The 16,093-nt window shown below is 43.4% G+C and overlaps 1 protein-coding gene across 2 annotated transcripts in view; it reads right to left on the bottom strand.

Annotated features, from left to right (window-relative positions):
• Positions 1-16,093, bottom strand: part of LOC115776833 (potassium voltage-gated channel subfamily H member 1-like) — a 138,476-nt gene that overhangs the window by 110,686 nt on the left and 11,697 nt on the right. For both annotated transcript variants that reach the window (XM_030724615.1, XM_030724616.1), the window contains exons 2-3: positions 7,377-7,500; positions 7,168-7,274 (exon numbers count right to left, since the gene is read on the bottom strand). In XM_030724615.1, coding sequence (XP_030580475.1) covers positions 7,168-7,274; positions 7,377-7,500 — 231 coding nt within the window. The remainder of the gene's footprint in view (positions 1-7,167; positions 7,275-7,376; positions 7,501-16,093) is intronic.

Raw genomic sequence — 16,093 nt, 5'->3', positions numbered from 1 at the left:
AATGAAAATTTTATATCTTTATGTTTGAAGCCTGAAATGTGGCAAAAGGTTGAAAAGTTCAAGGGGGCCGAATACTTTCGCAAGGCACTGTATAAAGACAAGGGTTCAATTGCGAGTGCAAATAAAAGAGGAGACAGGGGACATCCTTGACGGCAGCCCCTGTTCAAAAGAAAATAATCTGATTGAACCCCATTGGTACTGATGCTGGCACATGGTGCAGTGTAGAGCAAACAAACCCACAATATAAACCCATTTCCAAATCCAAATTTAGCAAGAACTGCAAGAAGATACACTGCATGAAAAGTGGGTTTTTCGACAGCTTCTTGCATGTAATATTGCTGCGCGCCTTGAGCTTTAGGGCTCTCAGCAGGAGGCTTTGGCCAGAACAATAAACTGTAGGGAAACTGCCGTGGACTCTCTGTGTCAGTGCTCCCTCAGCTCCCCCCTCTCCTCAGGTCTAGGGCAGGCTCTCATATGTAAAGGAGGTTTCTGTGAGTCATACAAATGCAAATCAAGTACTCACCAGTGGTCACCAGTACTCACCAGTGGTCTACCCCTCCCAACAGTTGTAAGCAGCATATTTTTATTTTGAGATATATGTAATCAAATTTACATTATCATCTTTTAAGCCTTTTTTCCATTACAATGTGACTACACATAAATTATACAGTGAAACATTCAAACAAGACTAAACTCAGAAGAAATCATTCAAATTTATAAATTAGTATTATCTAGTTGGAAACATACTTTTGGAAGTTTTCAGCTTTTGTCCCTTTTTCCAATAAGGCTGTGAGCTTCTGTCTGTGAGCTTCTGTCTGTGAGCTTCTGTCTGTGAGCCTTTGTCATGGCTACATTAAAGGAAAACTTAAAACATAAGGAGAAAATACAGTAATAGGATGTGCAACTGGGTAGTATAATTTGGGGGAAAAAGAACAAATTTACAGAATAAAATAATTTGAAAAAATGTACAGACTGATGTAGTGACAACCGACAACAGCACAAGTTGAATCCGAGCTCATGTTCCAACTAATAAAGCCGCCTGTTACAGCACAAAGTAACCGAATTTTATCACTAACTCTGGCTGTAACTTTGGGTAACCAGAAGTATAAAACTGCGCAGCGGAAGTAGCCGTCTGTCATGGCAGCCTACGTGTGCTCTTCCAGAAACTCGCGGATTGTATTGTTTTGTTGGTCTGCTGTATTTGTGTAGTTAGCTTGTAAATGCAGTTTTATTTTTAAAAAATATTACTTATTGTTTTTTTAACTTTATATAAAATCTGGCTTCTTTTGAACAACCCAAAATGTCTATAAAAAGGTGATGCAGTGAAGGTGAAAATAATTAACACTGAATGTTTATAGTTTCAGCAGCTGTAACATTTTGGGACCTAAAAGATAAAAAGTGTATAATCAGTTTAAAGGTGCCTCAAGGGTTAATGACCAAAATCACTGAAGTACTTTTATCAATGTTACATTTTTTCAAAGTACTTGTTCATTTGTCTTTTATTCACAGGATGCAGGAGTTGGTACTTTGTCACATAACCATTGTTTTTGATGACAAAGATGGGCTGATTAATTTTTTTTTTTTTTTTGCATTCAGGGTCTTATCTGCTATGTGTGCATTCAAAGTCAAGAGACTCAAACTTTCAGTGTAGTTTCCTGATTTTTCACAATATTTCATATAGTTTCATAATGACTTAATGTGTGCTCTGTGTCAACAGCTGCTGGAGGCGAGGACGAGTGTCCTGGCAGTGAAGGAGGTTGCCTTCTGGGACGGTGTCACCACTGACCTCATGTTGGATGAGGAGGATGGCGTCTCAGAGGGCGTATCGGGCTGGATTAAGACCCCCAAGCTTCCCCAGCCAGGAGCTCAGTGACCTCTGAGCCAAACTGCAAGACAGACTAGAAGCTCACCCTAAATACAACGCCATGCACCATAAGTGTTTGTATGCTTATATATATATATATATGGATTATATGATGTGTGTGTGTGTATGTGCATATTGCTTTGTAAATAAAAAAAATAACTAAATTCAAACTTGTGCCTCACAATTTGTTTCTCTTAATTGAATTCCTTTTAGTTGAGATTATTAGCATGGCATGAATACAACATAACATACAAGGTATATCACAGAAATAATTAAAAATAATTTTTATTACTGGGTTATTATTTATTAGGGAGGGGCTTACCCAGGCCTGTCTTTATAAAGGCCAATGGGGGACAGATCTACCAGCCAATCACATGTGAGTGCTGAATTGTGATGGCATTTTTTTCATCCAATGAGAGAGAAGCCACGTGGGTCTGTTGCCGCTGCTTCGGTTTGCAGCGCTGCTATTCATATGTAAAGTAGTTAACACCTGCTGGCTTCCCCGTACCTTAACCCCCCGCTGCTTCTGGTGGTACGTAAACGACCATATCCGTCTCAGGCGAACGAAAATGCGCATCCCCGTATGCTGACGAAAGCTGTCGTTTACTGGCGGCACCCGCGTCAGTATACGGGGACGAATATGCTTCTTTTCGTGCAGTGATAGTCCCACTCCACCCTGTCAAAGGCCTTTTCTGCATCAACCGAAATTACAACTTCTGGTGTGGCAGTGTTGTCACGCCAGTAGATGACACCAAAGAGAATAGGAATATTATAAAAGAGCTGGCATCCCCATGAAAAAATGAGAGGGAGAACTTTATCTAAGTGGTGAGATAGGGCCTTTGCAAGAATCTTGGTATCCACATTCATTAAGGAAAGTGGTCTGTAAGAGGTGTTTCTTCAACAGAACACTTATCGAAACTTGTCTCAATGTAGAAGGAAGAGAACCATTAGCCAGGGATTCAATATGAACCGAATACAACAATGGAACCAGTTTGCTGGAGAATGCTTTATAAAATTCTACACAAAACCTATCTGGGCCGGGAGCCTTTTTGTTCTGCATATCTTGAACTGCCAAGGTTAATTATTCAGTGGATAGTGGCTGGTCCAGCACACTCGATGCAGTCTGACAAAGTGTTGGAAATTCTAATTTATCCAGAAAGTTATGCATGTCAGTATTATCTGGTGGGAACTCAGACCCGTATAATGAAGAATAAAATGATGCAAAAACCAAATTAATAGAAACTGGCTGGTCCTGCAGTGTACCAGGCTTTTAAAGATTCCCACAACAAAGAATTTGAAATTGGATCAGAATCAGACTGGTTAAGAGCGATGAAGTCATCAATTGCCGTTGTGATAAATTTATGAAATTTAGTGTCTGATAACAGTGATACATTGAACCTCCATTGAGTGATGTAGGGAGGACCGGGGGAAAGCAGGACATCTAAGGATACAGGTGCATGATCAGAGATAACAAAGGGCTGGTATGAAGAAGCTGTAACTTTGGAATTCCTCCTGTAGGCCCACCACCCTCACGAGGCATTGTAGGGGTCAGGTGCAGTGTGTGTTGGGCGGTGGCCGAGGGCGGAGGACCTGGCGGACCGATCCCTGGCTATCGAGACTGGCTATTGGGACATGTCACCTCTCTGGTGGGGAAGGATCCTGAGCTAGTGTGTGAGGTTGAGAGATACCAGCTAGATATAGTTGGGCTCACCTCAACGCATGGCCTGGGCTCTGGAACCAGTCTCCTGGAGAAGGGCTGGACTCTGTTCCAGTCTGGAGTTGCCTTCAGTGAGAGGCAGCAAGCTGGGGTGGGTATTCTTGTATCCCCCTCACGTCTGAGTTTTTACCCGTGGACGAGAGCGTTGTTTCCCTGCGCCTTCGGGCCAGGAAATGGTCCTGACTGTTGTTTGCGCTTATGCGCCAAATGACAATGACAGTTCAGAGTACCCACCCTTTTTGATGTGTGAGACCTAGAGGGGCGTGATTGGGAGGAACGGCCTGCCCGAATGGTGTTTTGTTATTGGACTTCTGTGCAAACCACAGTTTGTCCATAACGTACACCATGTTCGAACATAAAGATGTCCATAAGTGCACATGGCACCAGGACACCCTAGGTTGCAGGTCGATGATCGATTTTGTAATCATATCATCAGATCTGTGGCTGTATGTTCTGGACACTCGGGTGAAGAGAGGAGCTGAGTTGTCAACTGATCACCACCTGGTGGTGATTTGGATTGGGTGGCGGGGGAAGATGCTGGACAAACCTGGCGCACCTAAACACATTGTGAAGGTGCGCTGGGAATGCCTGGCAGAAACCCCAGTCCAGGAGATCTTCAACACCCACCTCTGGCAGAACTTTGACAGCATTCCGAGGAAGGCTGAGGACATTGACTCCGAACGGACCATGTTCAGCACCCCCATTGTTGAGGCTGCTGCTCAGAGCTGTGGCTGCAAGGTGGTTGGTGCCTGTCATGGTGGTAACCCCCGAACCAGATCGTGGTCACCGGAGCATCAAGCTGAAGAAAGAGTCCCATCGGGCTTGGTTAGCCTGTGGGACTCCGGAGGCAGTTGACAGGTATTGGCAGGCCAAGCGGAATGCAGCTCGGGCAGTGGCCGAAGCAAAAACTCGGGTGTGGGAGTTCAGTGAGGCCATGGAAAAAGACTTTTGGACGGCATCAAAGTGATTCTGGCAAACCGTCAGGCGACTCAGGAGGGGAAAGCAGCTCTCCACTCACATGGTTTATAGTGCGGGTGGGGTGCTGCTGACTTCAACTGAGGCTATAATTGGACGGTGGAAGGAATACTTCGAGGACCTCCTGAATCCCACTGACATACCTTTTGTAGTGGAAGCAGAGTCTGGGGACAAGGGCGATGACTTGACCATCACTGGGGGTGAGGTCACTGAGGCAGTTAAACAACTCCTTGGTGGCAGGGTCCCTGGGGTGGACGAGATTCGCCCTGAGTTCCTGAAGGCTCTGGATGTTGTAGGGCTGTCGTGGTTGACACGCCTCTGCAACATCGCGTGGAGATCTGGGGCATTGCCATTGGATTGGCAGACCGGGGTAGTGGTCCCCATCTTTAAGAGGGGGGACCAGAGGGTGTGCTCCAACTTTCGGGGAATCACCCTCCTCAGCCTCCCCGGTAAGGTCTATGCCAGGGTGCTGGAAAGGAGGGTCCATCTGTTAGTCGAACCTCGGATCCAGGAGGAACAATGCGGTTTTCGTCTTGGTCGCAGAACGCTGGACCAGCTCTATATCCCCTCAAGGATATTTGAGTGTGTGTGGGAGTTTGCCCAACCAGTCTACATGTGCTTTGTGGACTTGGAGAAGGCATTTGACCGTGTCCCTCGGGGTATCCTTTGCGGGAGTATGGGGTGTCTGGCCTGTTGTTTCGGGCCATTCAGTCTCTGTACAACCACAGTGAGAGCTTGGTCCGTATAGCCGGTAATAAGTCGGATTTGTTTCCTGTGGGTGTTGGACTCCGTCAGGGCTGCCCTTTGTCACAGATTCAGTTCATAATTTTTATGGACAGAATTTTAAGGCGTAGCCAGGTGGCGGAAGGCTTCTTCCTTGGTGGCCTCAGAGTCTCATCTCTGCTCTTTGCAGATGATGCGGTCCTGTTGGCTTCATCACGGGGGGGCCTCCAGTTCGCAGTGGAATAGTTCACAGCTGAGTGTGAAGCGGCCGGCATGAGAATCAGCACCTCTAAGTCTGAGGCCATGGTCCTAAGCTGGAAAAGGGTAGAGTGCCCTCTCTGGCTCAGGAACGAGTTCTTGCCCCAAGTGGAGGAATTCAAGTATCTCGGGGTCTTGTTCACAAGTGACGGGAGAAGGGAGCGGGAGATCGACAGATGGATCGGGGCTGCTTCTGGAGTGATGCGGACGCTGCATCGCTCTGTCGTGGTGAAGGGGGAGCTTAGTGTAAAAACGAAGCTCTCGATTTACAGGTCGATCTACATTCCTACCCTCACCTATGGTCACGAGGTTTATGTAGTGACCGAAAGAATAAGATCGCGAATACAAGCGGCAGAAATGAGTTTCCTTCAAAGGGTGGCTAGTCTCTCCCTTAGAGTTAAGGTGAGGAGTGCAGCCATCCGGGAGGGGCTCAGAGTAGAGCCGCTGCTCCTCCACATCGAAAGGAGCCAGTTGAGGTGGCTCTGGCATCTGATTAGGATGCCTCCTGACGCATCTTGGGTGAGGTGTTCCGGGTATGTCCCACCGGGAGGAGGCCCCGTGGTAGACCCAGGACACGCTGGGGAGATTACATCTCTCAGCTGGCCTCAGAACACCTTGGGGTCCCTCCAGATGAGGAGGAGGTGGCTGGGGAGAAGGAAGCCTGGGCTTCTCTGCTTAGGCTTCTGCCCCCGCGACCCGGTTCCTCTTCTCCTTACCCTGTAAACTGCAGACTTCTGCTACAAATCTGAAATGTGTCACATTCAGAAGTTTGCTGATGACACAGACATTGTGTGGTGTGTCAGGGCTGACAGAGAGGAGGAGTATAGGAGCCTGGTGAGGGACTTTGCTGTCTGGTGCCACAGGAACAACCTGCATCAACACTTCAGAGACCAAGAAGCTGGTCAGTGACTTTAGGAAGTCCACACCAAGGTCACAACCAGTACTAATTGAGGGAGTTGAGGTGGAGGCTGTAGACTCCTACAAGTACCTTGGACTGTGGCTAGACAGCAAGCTGGACTGGACATGCAACCCAGAACATCTAGAATGGGACAGAGCAGGTTGTACTTCCTGAGGAAGAAGCTGCCTGAGCCTGACCACAACACAACATAAAGAAATACCTGTCTGTTTTATTATTTATTTATTTATTCATATGTTTGTTTATATGTTGTGTGCCTATGTTACCTGTAAATGCTGCTATTAGAACTTTAATTTCCATGACAGAATCTTCCTAAAGGGATTAATAAAGTTTTATCTAATCTAATGTAATCTAATACATGGGGGGGTATGATCCTTATGTTTCTGCCTTTGGTGGGAATCAGGTGATCGAAACACTTGGATGCACACTACATGTCTTTCTCTCCCCTCAGCCCAACCAGTCGCGGCAGATGACTGCCCCTCCCTGAGCCTGGTTCTGCTGGAGGTTTCTTCCTGTTAAAAGGGAGTTTTTCCTTTCCACTGTCGCCAAGTGCTGCTCATAGGGGGTCGTTTTGACTGTTGGGTTTTCTCTGTATTATTGTAGGGTCTTTACCCACAATACAAAGCGCCTTGAGGCGACAGTTTGTTGTGATTTGGCGCTATATAAATAAAATTGAATTGAATTGAATTGAATGTCATATGCATGTGTACTCACGATTTTTCTTGTACATCAGAATCTCAAAAGAGTTCATCTCGTAGTTCTCAAAGGTCTGTCGAACCTTCTCAATTGTCTCCTTTTCTGTCAACTCTCCATACATGAATCTGCAAGAGAAAACCGAGTATTTGCAACAGTGACACTGTACACATTCACTCAGGGCAATCAGCTCTTAGTTATACAACAATGGTGTGTGCGAGCGTGTGTACCTGCAGGTGCTGCTCTTTTGCATGACCTCAGCACGATGGTAACCAGAGAGTTTGCAGAAGCCATCGTTGCTGTAGACGATAGGCCAGTCCACGATCTGAGCATTTCCCAGCACAAAATTGGTATCTGGCCACAGAAACCAATAAGTTATAATCTGCCCTACCTCACAATATCACAGAAACATTATCTGTAGAATACCTAATATTTCTGCACATTTCATGAGGGTAATAATAACCAATTAAAAAATGGCCTTTGAGACTCCACATTACTATATTAAAAATCTAGGTTGTCCAACAGCACCGAACTCAATATGGAAACTAGCCTAAGTTAACTGTCATGATGTGCTATAGCGATGCTACCTCTGACAGTGAGGCTTCGAAATACGCTTCTAACTCGATAGGTGAAGTCTTGCAAAGCAGTGGGCCGGAGCTTGCTTCAGTTGACGTCACTGATGATGTTTGAACCACTTCACTGCTTTGTTCAGACTGAATCAGCTGACTGGTTTTATTTCACAAACGGAGCTTTGAAACTTTGACGCAAGTATTTAAGACAACTGAAACTCGATTTCAGGTCTTGTAGAAAACCTGCTGTGCATCAGTAATTGCTTGCTTGTCTGAAAATACAATAATAGAGCCATCAAAGTTTTCCTAAGTGTGGCAAAATTTTGAATAAGGTAAAATAAGTGCAGTGTGGGTGTCCATCCATCCATTTCTTTCCAATTGCATTGGAAACTTGTGCAGATAGGTATGGAAAAAGAAAAATATTGAAGTTTAAACGACAACAATATCCCAAAAAGTAATGAGGTTACAGCTAATAAATCTCTCCAATCTCTCAGTCGCCAAGGCAAAGGGATCCGGCTTTGACATAGGAGCATTCTGGACATTAATAAACTACTTTATGATCAAGAAAACATGATGAAACTAAGTTGGTCTTAATGTGAAACATGAAATTATTCATCCACCTTTAAATTGGTGTCCAAATGTGCGATCAGCGGCCAGCGACATTCAATGTATTGAAAAGCAAACAGGTAAGCTCGGACAACATCGCTGGCCAAAGACACAGTAATCACAACACACCTATTCAGTGTTTATTCAAATATAATACTCATAGTGCCATATCATTTAAGAGGTGCTTTTCTTTCTCCCTTTCTTACTTCCTGGTCACACCAGCTTCTACTGTACCATGTGAAAGGACGTTCTCAAAGGCTGGAGAAGCTATTCCTAAAAAGAGAACCTCTTTAAGCCCACCTACTGTGGAAAAATTGTTCTTGAATAATAATAATAAGAAGAGGTCCATAAGTACACATTTCCTGCACACCAAGCACAATAACAAAGGTAATAACTGTACACCAAAAAAAGAGGGGGAAAACATATCAATCACACCTAGTGCCTCATTATTATTGAACATTTTCCCTGTCCAGTATCAATGACAAACCAAACTATTTTCCAATTTTTTTTTTATTTTTTATCATTTCATAGATGGAATTACTTGGGAAGATGATTTTTAAATATGGGATACAAAGAACAAATACATAAAACACAGCTTGATTGCAGGTCATTTGAGGAACTGTCCCAACACACGTTAAGAAGTGTTATTATACACGTGAAAGGTGCGTCATATCTGCAGGGCTTCATTTGGCTGTGCAACAACCATTGTGGCCAGCAGATGTGACCCAAGAGTACTGAACCTTCGAGTATGAACCAATTTTTCACACAACGGTTCAAAAAGGTTCAGAGCTTCAGAAAGCCTCATTTTGCCATCAATAGTGTGCTGCGTGGCAGGAGAAGGTAGACCCCAAAACACAGGACTCACAGGCAAACTTAACTGAAAGGTTGTTTATTTTAAAAGGATAAATGAACAGTGCTAAACTTGGCTGGACGGGTGCCAGAACTAAAAACTAAAAACAAAAAAAAAGCAGGCAAGGTGACACACACCATGGAATCACTGATGATGATGCAACAGGAAACAGACACAGTCTGAGAAATTAAATATATGCATAAGGTAATTGGGGTACAGGCAACAGGTGAGGGCATAGCTGAACGTAATAAACAAACGAGACAAGGGGAAGCAAAACTAAACACAAGGAACAAGGGTCTGTCAAAGTAAAACAGGAAACAAAGACACGGGACAGAGACAAAGACTAGTCACAACACTGGGAATAAAACAACACAAAAACACAGGAGACCAGAGACATGACAAAAGGATGAAACAAACACAAGAACTCAGACTCAGGGGAGACAGGAACAAAGAGAAGCAGGAAATCAAAATGTAAACAATAACTAATAACAAGACAGGAACTAAGATGAAAGATCAAAACCAAAACAAACTGGGAGCATAACAGAAGCTAAAAGAATAAAACACATTGGGCACATGGCCCAGGACCATGACACTAACTCTTAAGCAATGCATTGGTTTTGGAAAATTACTGCTAATTATATGGCAATCAAAAAATAACAATTAATTGCATCACTTTTGCTGCTCTGCGATCAATGTTATCCTAATCATGATCATGCATTTAATTAATTAACCATTTTGCTGACACAGAGCCAAATACTGAACCAGAATTTAACAAGAACAATAAGGATGCAGAAATTTGCTTGTCTTGTTGACTGCCATTGGCCAATTAGCATATAAAGAACATTTGTATGAAGGAATTTGTGCTTATTCAAAGATATTTTAATAGTTTCTTCTGCCACAAACCAGGACTTACTAAGATATGGAGGTAAGATGGAAAGATGGTGTGATTCTGTGTGCGCGTGTGTGTGTGTGTGTGTGTGTGTGTGTGTGTGTGTGTGTGTGTGTGTGTGTGTGTGTGTGTGTGTGAGACATTGCATTCCTAAGAGCTGAACCTCAGCTCACATCATCCTTCTCTACGGCAGGATGCATCCTGTAGGCGTGTGGTAACCTTTTTTGAAGCTGAGTCACAGCACCAAACGTCAAACTTTAAAACTAAACGTTCTGGGTACTACCTGAAAGGTGTCCATAATATTACGCATCAACAACTCTCAAATCATGAAATTTGCAACTATCGGTTCCAACATAGTCTCATTTGGACTAGGGGTTAGATTTAATATTACGAGTGCTGTGTGGTGTTTGTAATCCCCTCTCGAGTATGTATGTCATTTGGATATATGTAACTCCATATGTATATATATATATATATATATATATAAAAAAAAAAATATAAAAAGTCCATCATAGTCCCTGTCCCAAAGAAACCACACCCCAGCAGCCCCAATGACTTCAGGCCCATAGCGCTCAACTCTGTGGTGATGAAGTGTTTTGAGAGACTCATCAAGACATTCATCACCTCCTCACTGCCCACCACCCTCGACCCACTACAGTTTGCATACCGGCCAGACAGATCCACAGATGACGCCATATCCTTCCTCCTCCACAAGACCCTTTCACACATAGACACCGGTAAGGGGAACTATGTGAGAGTGCTGTTTGTAGATTACAGCTCAGCATTCAACACCATAGTTCCCTCCAGGCTGGTCTCTAAGCTGCTGGACCTGGGCCTGGGCCCATCCCTGTGCAGGTGGGTTCACAGCTTCCTGACCAGCAGACCACAGGTGGTACGAGTGGGTCACCTCACCTCATCCTCCCTCACCCTCAGCACTGGATCCCCCCAAGGCTGTGTGCTCAGCCCTCTGCTGTACTCACTGTACACCCATGACTGCGAGGCCACGTCAGAGTCCAACGTCATCATCAAGTTTGCTGACGACACTGCTGTTGTGGGACTGATCTCTCACAATGAGGAGACAGCCTACAGGAGAGAGGTCTCCCGCCTGGAGAACTGGTGCCAGGAGAACCACCTCCTGCTCAACGTCAGCAAAACAAAGGAACTGATCGTGGACTTCAGCAGGAAGCAGCAGAGGGACTACCATCCACTTGTCATCAGTGGTGCTGAGGTGGAAAGAGTGGACACCTTCAAATACCTGGGAGTGACCATCTCACAGGACCTGTCCTGGACTCATCACATAAACATCACTGTGAAGAAGGCCAGACAGCGTCTCTACCTCCTCAGGCGGCTGAGAGACTTCAAGCTCCCACTCAAGGTGCTCAGGAACTTTTACACCTGCACCATTGAGAGCATCATGCGTGGGAGCATCACCACCTGGATGGGAAACTGCACCAAGCAGGACTTCATGGCCCTAAAAAGGGTGGTTCGTTCAGCTGAACGGACCATCAGAACCACCCTCCCCAACCTGCAGGACATTTACACCAAGCAGTGCAGGCTGAGGGCCATGAAGATCCTAAAACAGCCCAGCCACCCCGGACACTCTCTCTTCTCCCTGCTCCCATCAGGCCGGCGTTACCGCTGCCTGAGGGCTAAGACTGAAAGGTTGAAGAAGAGTTTTTACCCACAAGCCATCCGTCTGCTCAACTCTGAGCCCTAACTGGACCATTATTGCACAATGTAAATATTATAATTTATAAAAGTGTGTATAGTGTATAGTATATAGAGTATAGTGTATAGTGTGAATTACTTTTTTTTTAATTTTTATTCTTCTTATTTATATGTGTGTGTATATAAGGTTGCAGGTACAAAATACATTTCACTGTGCATTGTACTGTGTATAACTGTGCATGTGACAAATAAACACTATCTTATCTTATCTTATCTTATATATATATATATATATATATATATATATATATATATATATATATATATATGCAGTTACGAACTTTTTCCTGTGTACTGGCTGCTGCTTCTGTAATTTAAATCTTAGGACATCAATGCACTTAAAGTGGGGTTGGAGAAAATGGAAAAAAATCTTGTCATCTAGCCATCCATTTTCTTCAGCTTAGCCACCTTAGGGTTGCAAAGAAGGGCTGGAGACTATCCCTACTACCATAGGGTGAGAGGCGGGGTACACCCTGCAAAGGTCACCAATCTATCACAGGGCTAACACATAAAGACACACTCATGCTCATGGCCAATCTATAATCATCAATTAACCTAACCCCATGCATGTATTTGGACTGTGGAAGGAAGCCAGCACACCAAAAGTGAACATGCAAACTCCGCACAGAAGACGGCAGACAGTTGCAGAGTTGACACAGTAGGATGTACTGACATTGGATGTGGAAGAGTGAACATGGCAGCCACTGCTCGCTGAAAAATCATCACAGATGGTCATAGAAAGTGGTGGAAGATTTATAAAAAGGGCTACACCAAAGATATTTTCACCTTATTTCTTCACTTATCATCAACCTGACTGTGGAGCACTGCAGACTGATAGTAAATGAGCCCACCCATCCCTTTAACCACACTCTGGATCTTGTCCTGACATATGGCATAGAAACTGAAGACTTAACAATATTTCCTAAAAACCCCCTGCTGTCTGATCTTTTCTTAACCTTTAGAATTACTTTAACCCAATAACGGCAAATATGTTGTCCAGGACACAGAGTATTTCAAACGTCCTGCTGTTCGAGGACGTCCACCAATAAATACCGTACTAACACAATATTGGTTGTTAAGCGCAATTTCTCAGCTTTCAGAAACCGTTTGAATTTTTCTGATAGGACAAATGGTCGCGTAATTCAAAGTTCATTTGTTCAGATGTCTTAGCAATGATATGCTTGGTGTTAACCAGCTGTTCACGGGAGGTAAGGGCAGGTCACAGGTGCATCAGCAGCAACCAGCAAGTGTTATAGGTTTAATGTAGATTACACAGCAGTGAGGAATAAATCTTACTACAGTAGAAGTCTTTCTGAAAGTGCTGTAACTAAGTTTAAGGATCTAATTCCTTCATTATTATGCTCTTCAGTGCCAACACAGTGCAGAGCAGCTCCCTAAACTCTGTTCCCAGTGAGGTCGATTATCTCGTCAATAGTTTTACATCCTCACTGCATATGACTTTGGATACTGTGGCTCCTCTGAAAAGGAAAGTTTCAAATCAGAAGATTAGATTAGATGAGATTCAACTTTATTGTCATTACACATGTACAGTCCAAGGCAACGAAATGTAGTTTAGCATCTAACCAGTAGTGCAATAAACAGTAGTTAAACAGTAACAGAATATAGTGAATATGCATGTGAGTATATTAATGAGAATATATAAGAGGTATTATGGACATAATATACAGTTGAAATATAAAAGATAAGGTGCTATACATATGTATGAAATAATTTATCATTTAAATCTCAATATGAGATAGATGTATTTATGTGTACATATATATATACAAGATGTGCTGAATGAGTAAAACTATGATAATATACAATATACAGTGATGTACCATGTAACAAGTGATGTAAATGAATGTAGTGCAGTCAATGTCCAGGACGTAAGTGAGTGTTAATGTTGAACAGAGTTCAGTAGGGAGACAGCTCTGGGGAAAAAGCTGTTCCTCAGTCTGGTTGTCCTGGTCCGTAGGCTCCTAAAGCACCTGCCAGAGGGCAGAGTGACAAACGTCTATGAGCAGGGTGATAGGGGTCTTTAAGAATACTGCGAGCACGCCGCAGACAACGCTTCGTCTGGACGTCCTCAACTGATGGAAGTGAAGTCCCTGTGATCTTCTGGGCCGTTTTCACTACTCGCTGTAGAGTCTTACGGTCTGCGGCAGTGCAGGAAATGGCATCTCACTAAATTAGAAGATACTCATTTTGCCTGGAAAAAGAGTTTGCTGATCTACAAAAAAGCCCTCCATAAAGCTAGGACATCTTACTACTCACTTACTACTTTAGGGGTGGCTGTAGCTCAGTAGGTAGAGCAGGTCACCTACTGATCGGAAGGTCAGTGGTTCAATTCCTGGCTACTGCAGGCTGCATGCCAATGTATCCTTGGGCAAGATACTTAACCCCAAGTTGCTCTCCGACCGTTCCGTCGGAGTATGAATGTGAGTGAATGTTAGATAATTAAAGCACTTAGCTTAATTAATTAATCATGGAAGTGCTTGTATGAATGGGTGTGCATGGGTAAATGTAAAAAACGTGTTGTGTAAGCGCTTTGAGTGCTCATATCTGAGTGGAAAAGCACTATATCAGAACTAGTCCATTTACCATCATTAATTGAAGAAAATAAGAACAACCCCAGGTTTGTTTTCAGCACTGTAGCCAGGCTGACAAAGAGTCAGAGCTCTGTAGAGCCGAGTATTCCTTTCACTTTAACTAGTAGTGACTTCATGGATTTCTTTACAAGAAAAAATTATTCATAACCATCTCAAAGATTTATCTTCATGTTCGGCTGCTTTCAGCACTGCTGGTATTTGTTTAGACTCTTTGGCTCCAGTTGATCTTTCGGAGTTAACTTCAATAGTTACTTCCTCCAAACCAGCAACATGTTTGTTAGATCCCATTCCTACTAGACTGCTCAAAGAAGTCTTTCCAGTTATTGATGCTTCTATCTTAAAAATGATCAATCTGTCTTTATTAGTTGGCTATGTACCACAGACCTTCAAGGTGGCTGTAATTAAACCTCTACTTAAAAAGCCATCACTGACCCAGCTGTCTTAGCTAATTATAGGCCAATCTCCAACCTTCCTTTTCTCTCAAAGATTCTTGAAAGAGTAGTTGTAAAACAGCTAACTGATCATCTGCAGAGGAACGGTTTATTTGAAGAGTTTCAGTCAGGTTTCAGAATTCATCACAGTACACAAACAGCATTAGTGAAGGTTACCAATGATCTTCTCAGAGCCTCTGACAGTGGACTCATCTCTGTTCTTGTCCTGTTGGACCTCAGTGCAGCTTTGATACTGTTGACTATAACATTTTATTACAGAGATTAGAGCATACTATAGGTATTAAAGGTACTGCACTGCAGTGAATCATATTTATCTCATAGACTCCAATTTGTTCATGTAAATGGGGAGTCTTCTTCACACACTAAGGTTAATTATGGAGGTCCACAGGGTTCTGTGCTAGAACCAATTCTATTTACATTATACATGCTTCCCTTAGGCAGTATTATTAGAAAGCATTGCATCAATTTTCATTGTTATGCAGATGATACTCAGCTTTACCTATCAATGAAGCCAGATGACACACATCAATTAGTTAAACTGCAGGAATGTCTTGAAGACATTAAGGACTGGATGACCTCTAATTTCCTGCTTCTAAATTCAGATAAAACTGAAGTTCTTGTACTTGGCCCCACAAATCTTAGAAACATGGTGTCTAACCAGATACTTACTCTGGATGGCATTACTTTGGCCTCCAGTAACACTGTGAGAAATCTTGGAGTCATTTTTGACCAGGATATGTCCTTCAATGCACATATTAAACAAATATGTAGGACCGCTTTTTTACATTTGCACAATATTTCTAAAATTAGAAACATCCTTTCTCAGACTGATGCTGAAAAGCTAATTCATGCATTTATTACTTCTAGGCTGGACTATTGTAATTCATTATTATCAGGCTGTCCTAAAAGCTCCCTGAAAAGCCTTCAGCTGATCCAAAATGCTGCAGCTAGAGTACTGACAGGGACTAGAAAGAGAGAGCAGATTTCTCCCATATTGGCTTCTCTTCATTGGCTCCCTGTTAAATCTAGAATAGAATTTAAAATTCTTCTCCTCACCTACAAGGTCTTGAATAATCAGGCCCCATCTTATCTCAAAGACCTCATAGTACCATAACACCCCAACAGAGCACTTCGCTCTCAGACTGCTGGCTTACTTGTGGTTCCTAGGATACTTAAGAGTAGAATGGGAGGCAGAGCCTTCAGCTTTCAGGCGCCTCTTCTGTGGAACCAGCTTCCAGCTT

Source organism: Archocentrus centrarchus, unplaced genomic scaffold, assembly GCF_007364275.1.
Source record: "Archocentrus centrarchus isolate MPI-CPG fArcCen1 unplaced genomic scaffold, fArcCen1 scaffold_38_ctg1, whole genome shotgun sequence".
Taxonomy (NCBI): domain Eukaryota; kingdom Metazoa; phylum Chordata; class Actinopteri; order Cichliformes; family Cichlidae; genus Archocentrus; species Archocentrus centrarchus.
The sequence above is the reverse complement of the archived record's forward strand: the minus strand, read 5'-3'. Positions and strand labels throughout refer to the sequence as shown.